We start from the raw sequence: 15,104 nt of genomic DNA, 5'->3' as shown, positions 1-15,104 counted from the left end.
CCAAGACTTACCAAGCGGGAAAGCGCCGGCAGACAGGCACATGAACAAAACACACAAACGCACACACAGAATTACAAGCTTTCGCAACTGGCAGTTGCTTCGTCAGGAAGGAAGGAAGGAAGGAGAGGGAAAAATGAAAGGGTGTGGGTTTTAAGGGAGAGGGTAAGGAGTCATTCCAATCCCGGGAGCGGAAAGACTTCCCTTAGGGGAAAAAAAGGACAGGTGTACACTCGCACACACACACACACATATATATGTGTGTGTGTGTGTGCGAGTGTACACCTGTCCTTTTTTTCCCCTAAGGGAAGTCTTTCCGCTCCCGGGATTGGAATGACTCCTTACCCTCTCCCTTAAAACCCACACCCTTTCATTTTTCCCTCTCCTTCCTTCCTTCCTTCCTGACGAAGCAACTGCCAGTTGCGAAAGCTTGTAATTCTGTGTGTGCGTTTGTGTGTTTTGTTCATGTGCCTGTCTGCCGGCGCTTTCCCGCTTGGTAAGTCTTGGAATCTTTATATATATATATATATATATATTTCCCCTAAGGGAAGTCTTTCCGCTCCCGGGATTGGAATGACTCCTTACCCTCTCCAAAAACCCACATCCTTTCATTTTTCCCTCTCCTTCCCTCTTTCCTGACGAAGCAACTGCCAGTTGCGAAAGCTCGTAATTCTGTGTGTGTGTTTGTGTGTTTTGTTCATGTGCCTGTCTGCCGGCGCTTTCCCGCTTGGTAAGTCTTGGAATCTTTGTTATATATATATATATATTCTTTACTGTCGTTGCTTGTTAACTATATCAGCTTATTCCCAAGAATAAGCAGCTTTCATTCAGTAATACTCAGCAAAAATCCAATCTGCATTTGGATTGGACTTCGTTAACTCTCATGCTGAAAGGTATGCAGTATACTGCTGTATCCATTTTCAGTAAACTACCACAAGAATTCAAAAATCTTAGGAGTAATCCACACGCTTTCAAATCAAAACTGAAGAGTTTCCTCATGGGTCACTCCTTTATTCTGTTGATGAGTTCCTTGAAAAATTCAGCTGATTCTTATGGTATATTGTTGACTGCATTTACTTAAACTTATGGCTTGATGTTATTTGGGTTCATAAACATTTTATTTTTACCTGTTATTACTTTTATGATGTAATTTCATGCACTGACACGTTCCATGGCCTTGGATATTTGCCCCTCAATTTAGTCCTATGGAACTTTATGTGTAAATAAATAATAAAATAAAAATAAGAAAATTGGATTGTGGGTGAATTACTATGAACAGTATAACAAACAATGGAAAATCCTGGCTGGAATAATGATAATATTATGAAAAAAATAGTTGCTACTCACCAAGTAGAAGAGATGCTGAGTTGCAGATAGGCACAACAAAAAGACTGTCAAAAGGTCAAACAGGCCTTCATGATTATTAGACAATATGCAAGAGCGCGCGAGTGACCACAGTCACATATGTGCGAGTGTGTGTTTGCGTCTGATTTGCCTAAGTCTGATAAAGGCTTGTTTGGCCGAAAGTTTGTTTGACAGTTTTTTTGTTGTGTCTGTCTGTGACTCAGCATCTCCACTGTATGGTGAGTAGCAGCTATCCTTTTCATAATATTATGAACAGTATATTGAAGCCAAGATAGACACAATGCCAAAACCCACCACCATAGTACTCCTGCATGTGCTTATTAGTTTCACAGATAATGCAGAGACTGTAAGAACAGAGGAGGGGATAAAAGAATTTATTCAGAATATTAAGAACAAAAAAAATGTGACAGGCAGCTGAAATTTGGTAGTGTGAAAAGAAAGAGTAGAAAAACAGTACAAGGAAATGGATTAGGGGAAAGGAATGAAACAGGAAACTGCCTGGTAGAATTTTGCACAGACCACAATTTAAAAATAACAAATACTTGGTTTAAGAATCATGAAACAAGGTAACATACTTGTAAGGGAGCTAGAGATACAGGGAGATTTCATATAACATAGATGGTGATTTTGCTAAATGTGGATAAACTGCACAAAACAATCTGTGGTAAGATAAGTAAACAAAAAAGTCGTATGGATGTATGGCAAGAAAAGTGTTGTGTCTATGCTACAGAGTATTTATTTGTTCATCACACCTGTACAATACAATGCATTGCACAACATGTTACAATGAAACCACCCTTTCACAAGATGTTCTAAGTTGCCCCCACAAGCCTCTAAGAATGCGTGAACAGGACGCAGCAGCAACTCACACACCCATTTAAATGTGCAAACCTGCAAATGAATGGCATCACAGGTGGTGTGAATGCATTGTTCCAGTGTCTGCAAATGCAGGATGGTCTCTGCATACACACAGGTGCCACCACATGTAGAGATCTAAGGCACTGATATCCTGCCACTGAGTGGGCCATCCGACTGGATCACTTTCATCCATCAGCCAGGGTAGATGTTGTTGAGATTCCTCCACCTGGAAATGTGGAAGGGAGCTGGAGCAGTGTCATGTAATAGGTACATTACCCTTCCTACCATCACAAAGCATGTCTTCATAAGGGAAGGCAGGATCACTCTCAGGAAGTGCAGCTATGCCTCACCCATGAGACATTCTGGAAGGAAGACTGGTCTCATGGGATGGTCACCAATAACCTCCGCTCACAAATTGAGGCTGAACCATTGCTGATGGTTTGCTGCCACCATACCAAGGGGATTCTCCATAGCCCACAGGTGTTTTGGTGACTTGCGCAATAAGTGAGTGGCAAAACCATCACTGCAAAGGCAATTCCATAGATAATAAGGCCTGCAAATGGTATAAGTGATATGGATAGTGGCAGCTCTTGTGAAGAATGCTCCAGAAGATTGTCTGTCTTACCACATTCTTTGTGTACATAATTATCTTAAGAATGTACAGGAATGGTAGTCCTAATATCTGGAGTGGTTTAAAAAGGGGTTTGCCAGAAAACTGGGTATGGCATTTTCAGTTGCCCTAATGATCCCCTTCTGTGATAAGAAACAGTTTTTGCTTATTGGTGAATTTCCCCAAAAAATTATCCCATATCACAGCACATATTCTGCTTGGGCATAACACACATTTTTAGTGTTTCCTTAGTTGTACACCTAACAAGTATTTTCAAGCCATAGCATGTTGTGCTAAGCTTCTTGCTGATGTATTTGACATGTGTGTTCCACTTCACGCTGTCCTGAATCCATAATCCTAGAAATTTTGTTGCAGTTACAGCTTCTAATTTTTTTTATTAAATAGATTTATGGTGGGGGTTAACGGATGTTTATTCTGTGGGTGCATTGCAACAGTTTTCTCTGTAGTAACAGTAAGATTGTTTGTGGTGAATCATTTAATAATGTGTGTTGTGCAATTTTGTACTTCATGTTGTAGTTCTGCAGCATTTTTGTCTTTTATCAATACATTTGTGTTATCTGCAAATTTTATATATTTTTGGAAATCATTCGATGATGTTAGCTCATTCATAAATATTAAAAACAACATTGGGCACAAGATAGAACTTTGGGACACACCATACTTAATTTCTTTTCTTTTAGATTGGTAGTGTGCATAACGTTTCCTTTTTGATGCATGATTTCAATCATCTGCTCTCTGCTTTTCCGATGTGATGTCATGCAATTCCTACATACTACAATTTTTGAAGAAGTAAGTTGTCATCTATCACATCAAAAACTTTTGTGGGGTCCAGAAATACAGCTGACATATGTTCTATCTTACAGTCAAGGCTTTGTTAATAAAATAAAAAATGGCAGTTCCTGTTGATTTGAGTTTCTGAGCCCATGTTGGGTATTTGATACAAAATTATTTTCTTCTATAAATGAAATCAGTCTTATTGTAAAAAAAAGTTGTCCTAGTATTTTAGAAAAATTAGACAGCAGAGATCTTGGCCTGTAGTTCTTTTCATTTGTCTTGTCTCCTCTCTTGAAGAGAGATCTTACCTTTGCCATTTTTAGTTTTTCTGGGAAAATACTACTACACAATGAAGAGCTGCAAAAATGAGTTAGGGGCATAGTCAACAGTGTTGCATATTTTTTTAAATATGTAATCAGGACATTGTCTACACCTGAAGAAAATTTTGATTTTAATTCCTTTCTAATAGTCAGCATTTCCTTTTCATCTGTTGGATACTTTTTTTTTTCATTTTAGTTAATGTTTTGCTCTTCTCTGTTTCCAGAAACTGTTCTTTGCTGTTTTCCACCAATTTGTTTGTTATTTCTGTGAAATACACACTAAATACAATTAATCAGAAATTTTGTCACCATTTTCAGGCAGATTCAGGTTACAGAGTTTTTTCCTGTGTTTTGCCAGTTTATCTCCTAACAATGGCCCACATTGCTTTCATTTTATTTGTAGCTTTTTCCATATAGTTGTCATTTTTTAGCTTTATCAACCTTCGGATAACTTTATTTAGGTTCTGTTTGCATCTTTTAAAATATGCATCAAATTCTGGAGTTGTTTTGGTTTGCTTGGCTACTATATAGAAAAATCTTTCTCCCTTCAGCGAAACTTTTATGTCTGCAGTTATCCAAATACTTGTTGTATTTTTTCCTAATTTTCTTTTTTCTGAGTGAGAAGCACAGTTCAAAATAAAGCTGGAAGGTGCTTACAAATTTATCAAATTTTTCATTTGTATTGCTACAGCTGTATACTTCCTCCCACATCTTTAGTTAAGCAGTCAATAAATGCATTTATGTTTTGTACACTGAAATTCGTAGAAGTGGTTACTAATGTTTCCACTGATATTATCTGTGCAATATGACCTCTAAAACCTGTGGTGAAACATTTTGCACTACCATTTTGTAAGAATACTGGTAAATATTTGGTCTGTTGTTGTCGCTGAAGTGTATGTTACACATGTTGCTGTTTCTATTGTAGGTTTCAAGTTAAATGTTAAAAGGAGGTTCAATACAATAGTTTGTTGTTTTGATTCTACAGAAAAATCAATATTAAAGTCACCACAAATAACCAGACCTCTTGTTCTTTTCTGATAACATATAAGGAGGTACTCTAAATGTTGTAGTAAAGTGTTCATGTCAGTATAGGGGTCCTGTACAAACAAGTTATGGTCACATTTTTATTTAACAGTTCGACATCTGATATTTCCACATCCCTCTCTCTGGGAATATCTTCTGGGAATGGAATGGGCACAAATTTGATACCACTTCTAATGTAGATAAATCTGCTGCCATAACCTTTCACTTTCCTGTGGAAATGACTGCCTAGTGTGAAGTCTGGAACATAAGCCATTTTCAGAGTGTCTTCTTGCAGCCAGTGTTCTGTTATACACAGGACTGAAACACCTTTAAGTTCATTCTCTAGCAGTATTTGAAATTCACCAATTTTATTTGTTAGCAATGCACGTCTTGGTGAAACACTATAAGGTCAGCACTTGGGCTTTCTGTTGCTGTTCCATTTTAATGAGTCTTGGCTGGGTGAGGTGCTGAGTTGACATCCACTTTCTCCTGTTGTGCAGAGGAGTCGTTATACTTCACACAGGCTGTCTTTGATCTTCCACTGAGTTGCCAAGCAGTGGGAGATTCTTCTGTACAGATGATAGTATCTCTTTCTTCTTTTCTGGGAGGGAATGTTTAATTTTGTAGTCATTGGACATTGTGACACTGTAGGTTCCGAGTGTCAAAAATACAATTTTGTGTCTGATGAGTGGCAGCATTAATTGCTTGGCAAATTTTTTTGCTGATATATGATTTACCCTTTCCACTGACATGTTGCCCATGATTAGAAAACAATTCCTTGTTCATATTTTCAGTGGATACAAATTTTACATTTGGAAATGCAGCATATATTTTTTGAGTAGCCTATTTGTTTTAGCTACTTCTTTTTTCACATGAGTGATCGATTATGTCATACCTATGTGGAATTCCCATGTCAATAATCTTAGAATTACCTGAACCTTTTAAGTTTTCTGTTAATCTGTGAACAGACTCTATTGCTTCATTACTATAAATTTCATTTGCACCTACTACTAGTACAACATATTTATCATTTTCTTCTGATAGGCCTGCACTGTTATCTATACCATTCTTGTTATTTCATGCAAAGTTGCAGAAAGTTTCACAAAACTCATTGCAGTATCTAGATTCTCAGACCTTAATGTTTGTGCTAATCCTCTTCCATGACTATCAGAGTAAACTGAGATGCTGCGATTTTTCAACAGGGATTTTCCATTGTGTATAACATAACTGGTTACAGTGTTTACTGTTTCGTTTATCTGCACTGATTCACAGTGCTGCTTTGGGACTAATTCTTTCCTTGAATTTATATCTGTGTAGGCAGTACTAGGCCTGCAAAAACTTCAAAACCATTTTTCATTGGTATGCTGTAAGTGACAGAATCAGGTGTGTAGCCTTCAGAGGTTATCCGGTCTTGTTGCACTTGTTCTTCTGATGATTTTGTAGCATTTTTAAAACTGTCTTCTAAAAATTTTAACATCTTTGTTTGCTTCCTTTAGAAATAAACGCCATGTGTCAGTCACTGAGTCACTCACACCTTTCTTGCAAATTTCAGCTGACCATTACAATTTAGGCCACAAACACAGGGATTGTTTAGTATAGTAGGTAGAGAAACACTCTGAATGATACCATACCTGATATATAGCACATGTTCATGCACATTTTACAACACTTTCACCACACAACTTACATTTTATCAATGCATAACAGTCTATATTTCTGGAATATTCATTCCTCAGTGACTTGTATTTCAGTATTCCTGAATTTCCCTCAACATGTTCTTCCTTCTTTCATCAATCAACTGAAGTATTTCTTCTGTTACTGATGGTTTCTTTGCATTTACCTTGTTTGTTTCTATTTTATCTTTCAAACTTCTGTGACTGTCCTTTCTAGAGATGTCTGTTCCTCTCCAACTGTACTGCCTACCAAGCTATTCCTTACTGTTGTATCTATAGTCATTCCTTATTGCTGCATCTATAGCCTTACAGAACTTCAAGTGTATCTCTTCATTGTTTGGTGCTTCTGTATCCCACTTCTTTGCATATTAATTCTTCCTGATAAATCTCTTAAACTTCAGCCTATTCTTCATTACTACTAAATTTTAATCTGAGTCTATATTTGTTCCTGGGCACACCTTACAATCCAGTATCTGATTTTGAAATCTCTGCCAGACCATGATGTAATCTAACCGTAATCTCCTCGTATTACTCAACCTTTTCCAAGTATATCTCCTACTCTTGTGATTCTTGAACAGAGTATTCACTATTACTAGCTGAAATTTATTACAGAACTCAATTAGTCTTTCTCCTCTCTCATTCCTTGTCCCAAGCCCATATTCTCATGTAATCTTTTCTTCTACTCCTTCCCCTACAACTGCATTCCAGTCACCCTCGACTATTAGATTTGCCCTTTCAATATCCTCATACACTTTCTCTATCTCTTCATCTTCAGCTTGTGACATCGGCATGTATACCTGAATTATTGTTGTCTGTGTTGGTTTGCTGTAGATTCTGATAGGGGCAGCCCTATCACTGAACTGTTCACATTAACATGCTCTCTGTCTTTCCTTCGTATTCATAACAAATCCTACTCTCATTATACCATTTTCTGTTGCTGTTTATATTTCCCTATACTCATCTGACAGAAGTCCTTATCTTTTTTCCATTTCACTTCACTGACCCCTACTATATTTAGATCGAGCCTTTGCATTTCCATTTTCAGATTTTCTAGCTTCCCTACCACGTTCAAGCTTCTGACAGTCCACACCCTGACTAAAGTTATGCTTTTGTTGTTTATTCAATCTTTTTCTCATGATCATCTTCACTTTGACACTACCCCTCCCAGAGATCCGAAAGGGGGACCATTCCAGAATCTTTTGCCAATGGAGAGATCATCAGGACACTTTTTCAATACCAGGCTTCATGTCATGGGATACACATTATATCTTCTTCTTCTTCTTCTTCTTCTTCTTCTTCTTGCGTTACGGCCTCTTTAGGACCATGGGTAGCCCCTTCGTGGACTGCATTCTCCTATTCTTCTCCCAGAACCTCTTCATTCTTTCTCTTCTTCCCTCCTCCTCTTCTTCCGAGATCTTCAGTTTCCGTTTCTCCTATCGGCTCCACTGGTGACACTCTAATCTTTTCCTGTATTCCTCTCTGTTATTGATCTCCGGCATATTGGTCGGTGTATATCTGTTCCTCCAATTTTCCTTTCCTTTGACCTTGATCCCCAATTCCAACCACTCCTTCCGAAGTTCAACAACCCTCTTGGTTCCTGTCTTTCCCCTTGTCCTCCCTGTTGTTTCCCACACTCTCTTCGTCATTCTGTCCATATTAATTCTAACTACATGTCCAGCAAACGTTGCCCTTTTGAGTCTGATTTCCCCAGATATTGTTCCCATGTTCCGGTACAACTCTTCCCTAGAACTTCGCATCCACCTCTTTTGGGACCTAGTATTTTTCTCTCTTCTTTCTCTAGTTGTTCTGCCCCATTTCTCCCAAGTGTCATCATCACAGCAGCATATAATACTGCATTCCTCCTCATTGCCTTGTAGTGGCTTATCTTTGCTTCTATGGATATATTCTTTTTATTGCATATCTCTCTCATCATGCAGAAGGCTGACCTCATCTTCTTTATCCTCTCCGTTATTCCTTCCTTGCTCCTGTTCCTTCCTGTTATAAAACAGTGCCTTCCGGTGTTTCCCAGTCTGCAGTGGTATTTAATGTCTTGGTCTTGTTTAGGCAATCCTCAGTTCCACCTTTCTGGCTACCTTACTTAAGTTGTCGAGTTGTGTTTTTGCGTCTTCTTCTGTCTCACTTACTATCGCTATGTCATCGGCAAAGGCTAGGCAGTCCACTTGAGCCCTGTTGTCCTTTTTGTCCCCCACATGGGTCTTTGGTATTCCAATTTCCTCATTTACTGCTCTCCACTGCCTGATCACTTCATCCAGTGCTATACTGAACAACAATGGTGACAATCGATCTCCTTGTTTAACACCAGTCTTGATCTCAAGTTCTTCTGACAGTGCTGATCTGAATCTCACCCTTACTTTTGTGTCTGTCAGAATTTCTTTTATGAGTTCTTGTGTAGTTCCATCAAGTTCTCTGTTTTTCAGTATCCTAACAAGAGTCTGTCTGTCAATGGAGTCATATGCCTTTGTGAAGTCCACGAAGGTTATTACTGTCTTTTTGTGTTTTAAGGCCCTATGTTCTATCAGTTGTTTCAGGATAAATATCTGTTCTATACAACCTCTTCCTTTCCTGCATCCCGCTTGGTAGTCGTACTTTTCTACCTGTTCTTCTACTCTCTTGAGCAAGAGTTTTGACAGCACCTTGTATCCGACCTCTAGCAGCGATATTTCTCTGTAGTTGTTTGCATCTCTCTTGTCCCCCTTCTTATGATTGGTACTACAATTGCATTCTTCCATCCTCCTGGCAACTTCTTTGTTCTCCATATCTGATGAATTACGTTGGTCATGCTGTCTATTGCTTTGTCCTCCTCACTTTATCATCTCGGCTGCTGTACCCTCTTCTCCAGTTGCCTTATTATTCTTTAGATCGCTTATGGCATGTGCGACTTCATCCCTGCTTGGAGGGCGTGGCTCTCTCTCTTCTGTGTCAGTCCCCAGTTCCAGATGTTCTTCAGGTGGTTCACAGTTCAGCAGGTCGTGAAAGTGCTCTGCTAAAACCCAACAGTTCTCCTTCGCACTGACAGCCAGCTCCCCTTTCATATCTCTTATAAACAGTTCTCTACCCTTGTATCCAATCAGACTCTTTTTGAATTTCCCAAAAAAGAGTCTGCTGTTGTTTTTCCTGAAGTTGCTCTCAATCTTGTCCAGTTCCTGCTTCATCTTCTATCTTCTGGCCCATCTTATCTTCCTTTCTTGCTTCTAAGAAAACTTCCCATTTTTCCAGGTCCTTCTTGCTGCTCCAGTCTCTCCAGGCTTTCCTGCGAGTCTCTACCACTTCCTCAGATTCTTTGTTCTACCACCAGTGCTTCTGTATCTTTTCTTCCTTTCCCCATAGTTCAGCCTGTTTTGCCATATTTCGCTTCAAGTCGTCCCATTCATTGAATGATTCAATTCCTTCCTCACATTGTATGTCTGTAATGCACTGGTTTTCATTGCCTTTGCATCCTCATGTCATTGATCACTGCTGATTCTTCTCCCTTTAGGGACAGTTTCCCACCTCAGGGACAAGAGAGTGCCCCTAACCTCAATCTGTTCCTCCGCCCTCTTTGACAATGCTGTTGGCAGAATGTTCAAATGTGTGTTAAATCTTATGGGACTTAATTGCTAAGGTCATCAGTCCCTAAGCTTACACACTACTTAACCTAAATTATCCTAAGGACAAATACACACACACCCATGCCAAGGAAGGACTCGAACCTCCGCCAGGACCAGCTGCACAGCCCATGACTGCAGCGCCTCAGACCGCTCGGCTGTTGGCAGAATGAGGGTGATTCTTATCCCAGTAGTCTTCAGCAGCCCTTGCCGATTACTAATCAAAATTTAAGTAGTGGCGGGATTTGAACCAGAGACCAAGGACGTTTTGATTACTAATCAAAGACACTACCCATAGACCATGGGTGCAATGTGGGGATACAGCACAGGAAATCTTTCAGAGCACCTGTCACTATAGATATGCCCTATGCCCTCCCTAGGTGGCCAGTCTGCATGGGAGGGATTTTTTGGTGTGTAAGGGATGACAGCTGTCGAAATATTTGATTTCAATGGCTGTTTCCCAACCCGGGTCATCAGGATACTCACCTCCATCACCAGCTTTCCTGAACTGAGAAGAGGGAGTTATCGTTACAACACATTCTCTGCTCTCGTAATTATGCTGGTATCATCCTACGGTAAGCCCCTCCAATTTAAGTCCCCATGTCACCTTCAGCGTGTATCACTCCCTGCCATCTCCGACACCCGTGAACCACCTGCCACCTCTCCCTCTCACGTTCCTAGCCAGCAAACCAGCTACCTCCCCCCAATCCTTCTTCCTGCCACCCAAAGCAATCCCCACCCCAGCCTAGCCCGCTTGCCGAACTGCAGCATTAGTATTGTGTGTCCATTTGTGTGTGTGTGTATGTGTGTGTGTGTGTGTGTGTGTGTGTGTGTGTGTGTGTGTGTGTGTGTGTGGACAGATCAACACTTCTGCCTTTTGGTGAGTGGCCTCTTTCACTACTAAGCTATTTACTTTCAACCAGAACTTTCCTATGTGGCGTGTCAGCACTGGTGCTGCTTGCGGCTCGCGACTTCACCTCTGGCGGGCATCAGGTTCATGTCAACGCCAACACAGGATGCAGCTATTTGCTGGAAGGAGTCTCACAGGTGTACACAAAGTGGTGCACAGAATGTGCAATGAGGCGATGAGGGCAGTGAGACGAGGGGCTTCAAGTTCAGTTACTGTGTTGCCTTGGATGAACTCAAACTGTTCATGTTTGACCGCAACTGGGTTGGAACATGCATTGTGGATTGTGTGCCCAAGCTGTGATTATGTCCAAGGAGATAGGCAATGCCGCTGAGGATGCCAAGCATTTCTGATATCGGAGATTGGCATAGGTTGTGGTCTCATAGTAAATCACTTATAGTGCTTATCATGCTTCCAACGGAGTGACCTTGTGGATTACTGTGGAACTGACTACCTTTCAACATTGTCCATGCAAATTAACTCGAGTTTGTTACAGGTGGCATTTTATTGTACTGTCTTGTTCTGCACGCACTAAAGCAGATGTGGATGAGAGTGTTATTAGTGGTGGGAGAAGCAAGAACTAAGAGGACATATTGACATTGTATGGAAGTATTTCATTCTTTAGGAACACACAAGGGAAGACACGTTGCTTTATCTTGTTAATACTATTTTTTATATATGCCTACGTGAAAGATTTCTACTGCTAATGACACTGTTTCTCTTGAAGAACAGACTTTAACAAACCATAATTAAATGCTATTCTGTCTTTTATGTAATGCTGTTAATGGTATAACTTAACAGACATGCAGAGTGGGTGATTCTAGCATAGGGGAGCTGTTCCACTGTCACGTTTTGTACTGTTATTACATTTGATTATACAGAAGTCACAATTCATTTCTGGGAGGACTTTGTGTAAATTTTTTTATTGGCATCTGGTGATCTTTCATGAAATACCAGTTTATACTTAATAGTTGGGATATTTTCTTATTTAACATTTGTCTGAGGAGCCCGAGAGCTGCAAGTCTGTTGTTTAATAGAGATGTGTTTACTGATTTTCTAAAATTATGGTAACTTTTGTCAATGAATGATATAAAACACTAGTGTGTGTTGAAATTTATTAATTTTTGGAGAATTCTAAAACTGAAGGTCCCCAACACTCGATCAATCATTCCGCCCCTTGACTTCCAACTTCCTGTTACACCTACTAAATCTAACACACATTATATACGCATACACATCATGCAAAACAAAACACAGTCATAAGCTACTAAACAAACACATTAAAATGATCCTCACCACACGCTGTATTGATACAATTATCAATGGAACTATCAGCAATTTCTCCGGTGAATAAAAGGTACCTAACTTTACCAATTATATTTCTGACAGATTTAATTTATACAGGTGCAAGAAAATAAAGAGAAAACAACTGAGCTGCAGTGGAATTATTGTGTCTGTTATCTAGAGACACCAACAATCAATTGGCAAGTTACACTGGATGCAGAGGGTGAGTGATAGAAACACTCGCTAACAAATAACATCAACGAAGGTGAAAATGACTTCCTTACACTATAACTGGTCTGAGTTGATTAGCCCTATGCAGCTTGGTAGCCTCTTTATACCAAACAATCCCAGCTGCCAGAGCAGTAGTTGTACTTGTACAAGTATCACCCAGCACAATAATATATGATACACGTAGAACACTGCAGGCTTTAGTCTTAAGCACATCTGATATTTTGTAGAAACCAAAGCCAGGTACATATAGTACTGTAGTTTCTATATATGAACAAGAATATTTTAACCTGGTTGATATACAGAACGAAAGCCATTTGGAGCGACTTACTGCCTCTATGTGGAAATCAGTGAATACATGGCAATTTTAAGCGCTTTTCTTAATTGAAATCTATTGTATAAATTTATATTTTTCATAACACTTGTTTTATATTTGCAGATACTGTGATCTATTTCTATGTACTACTTGGTATTCCCTTTTTTCTCTGTTTTCTACAAGAACCTACTTCAGTTGCATAATAAACTGTTTTCATCACAAATAAGAACACTTATATTGACTCTAAAATCATAAAAGACTTAAACCAATAAAAATACAACAAAATATTCTCACCAAATTTGTCAAGTAGCTCCTCAACCAAAGACATGACAGTGGCACGGCTGGATTCAGGATGGCGGAATGCAAGAAATTCATCCAGAGTTAGACGTTCAGGATCGGATCGAGCAGCCTCAGACCATGATGCTCTGTCTCTCATGATGGTCTCTAAATGAAATAGAGAATGTATGAAAATTTACACCATAAGGAACAACAAGCAAAATCTATGCAATAATGCAAATCAAACTGAATTATTTGGTCAATAGCTACAGAATCGATGAAGAAAACATGTGAAACCCTGTAAGCAAATCAACATTTTTAATCCACTTATAAAATGCTATACTGTCCCTATACTGCAGATGCAAGACGATTTTATGAGTAACAGCAGTCGTCAATAATTTCAGCTGAGGGTTTCCCATTTAAAATTATAATTAACATGGTTATGTTCTGTCTGCACTCCAAATTACTCTACTTTTTTTTTTCTTTTATCACTATTTCAAAAACAAGGGCCGCCTTTTGAATTTAAGCAAACAATGCTTTTGGGGGAAGGATTAAGCAAACAATCTTTAGATGACACTGCTCAGTTGTGACATTACTAATGTTTTAAAATTTGTCATTTATTGTTTTTAAACAGTGGTGGCTCAAAATCTGACCCAAATGGTTTGTTTACAATGCACTTTTAAAGAAACAGTGTTGTCACGACTGCTCTGTGACAAAATGACACTTGCGACTAAGAACGTGCAGGGTAGCGGCCCACGCCCGTTAAGACTGATGGGGCTGCTTCTTGCGTTGATAGAACTCGACCACAACATGCGCGCGGCGGCGATAATATGAAGACAGCAATGAACACAATGCGTCAAAAGACAAGGACGAGGGTTCCTGCAACGGCACTAGCTGCCGCAAAACTTGATACAGTGAGGAAGATATCCAAGACAAGAAGAGAGCATGACATACCTCCGCATCGGCAACATGAAACGCCTGGAAATGCTGCCGAAGGCGATATTCATATGCGTTCCAATCCTCCACCGTCTCGTCATATGGGGGAAAGGGAGGGGGGAACGGCACTGGAGCAGACTGTGTGGAGAGCAATGCCAGAAGCACTTGTTTCATGAGCTCCGTCTGCTGCTCAACCAAAACCCGCACTAAATCCTCCATGCCATGGAGAAGCTGCGAAACCGAAACGACGACACAACATGCAAAAGAACGACCCTACTCGTTGCCAATTGTGCAGTAACACTGTTCACGTTTACGTCGCACTTCACTTAGCGTAGACCTGGACTGTGCCCTAGGCATGCCCGATGTTAACTGACTGGGCACGGCCCGTGCTGCCTGAGTTGTTGTTGTTGTTGTTATTACGCCGGCAGAGGTCGCGTCCGAATTCTCGCGTGCCCTCTGGTGGACGGGACTCTACTTGCGGCAACTACCATCCGCGACGCACCGTGCTGATGTGCGCCGCCCGCGATCTTTCTGGTGGCTACTGCAATGATCAACAGTATCGAATGCCTTCAATAAGTCCAAGTTTATTCCTACTGTACTGTTATTACTGTCAAGTCCTATTACAATGTTTTCGATGAATTGGGTAATTGCTGTTTCTGTATTCATGCCTTTGCGAAATCCATGTTGATTTACAGACAAGAGATTGAATTTTTGGAGGTAATTTGTAATTATATTTTTCATGGCGGTCTCTATTATTTTTGAAAATACAGATAGAAAGCTATTGGTCTACATTTTCCCACTTCATATATATTACTCTTTTTATTTAATGGTTTTATTTTTGAAATTTTTAATCTTTGTGGGAATGCCCCTTCTGTTAATGAAATGTTTGTGATATGTGAGAGTGGATCTAT

The 15,104-nt window shown here is 39.8% G+C and overlaps 1 protein-coding gene across 3 annotated transcripts in view; it reads right to left on the bottom strand.

Moving 5' to 3' along the window:
- LOC126281505 (45 kDa calcium-binding protein) overlaps positions 1-15,104 on the bottom strand; it is a 134,127-nt gene that overhangs the window by 47,540 nt on the left and 71,483 nt on the right. For all 3 annotated transcript variants that reach the window (XM_049980520.1, XM_049980522.1, XM_049980521.1), the window contains one exon: positions 13,276-13,425. In XM_049980520.1, coding sequence (XP_049836477.1) covers positions 13,276-13,425 — 150 coding nt within the window. The remainder of the gene's footprint in view (positions 1-13,275; positions 13,426-15,104) is intronic.

Source organism: Schistocerca gregaria, chromosome 7 (assembly GCF_023897955.1).
Source record: "Schistocerca gregaria isolate iqSchGreg1 chromosome 7, iqSchGreg1.2, whole genome shotgun sequence".
NCBI lineage: Eukaryota > Metazoa > Arthropoda > Insecta > Orthoptera > Acrididae > Schistocerca > Schistocerca gregaria.
Note: the sequence above shows the minus strand (reverse complement) of the source record. Positions and strands in the feature narration are given on the sequence as shown.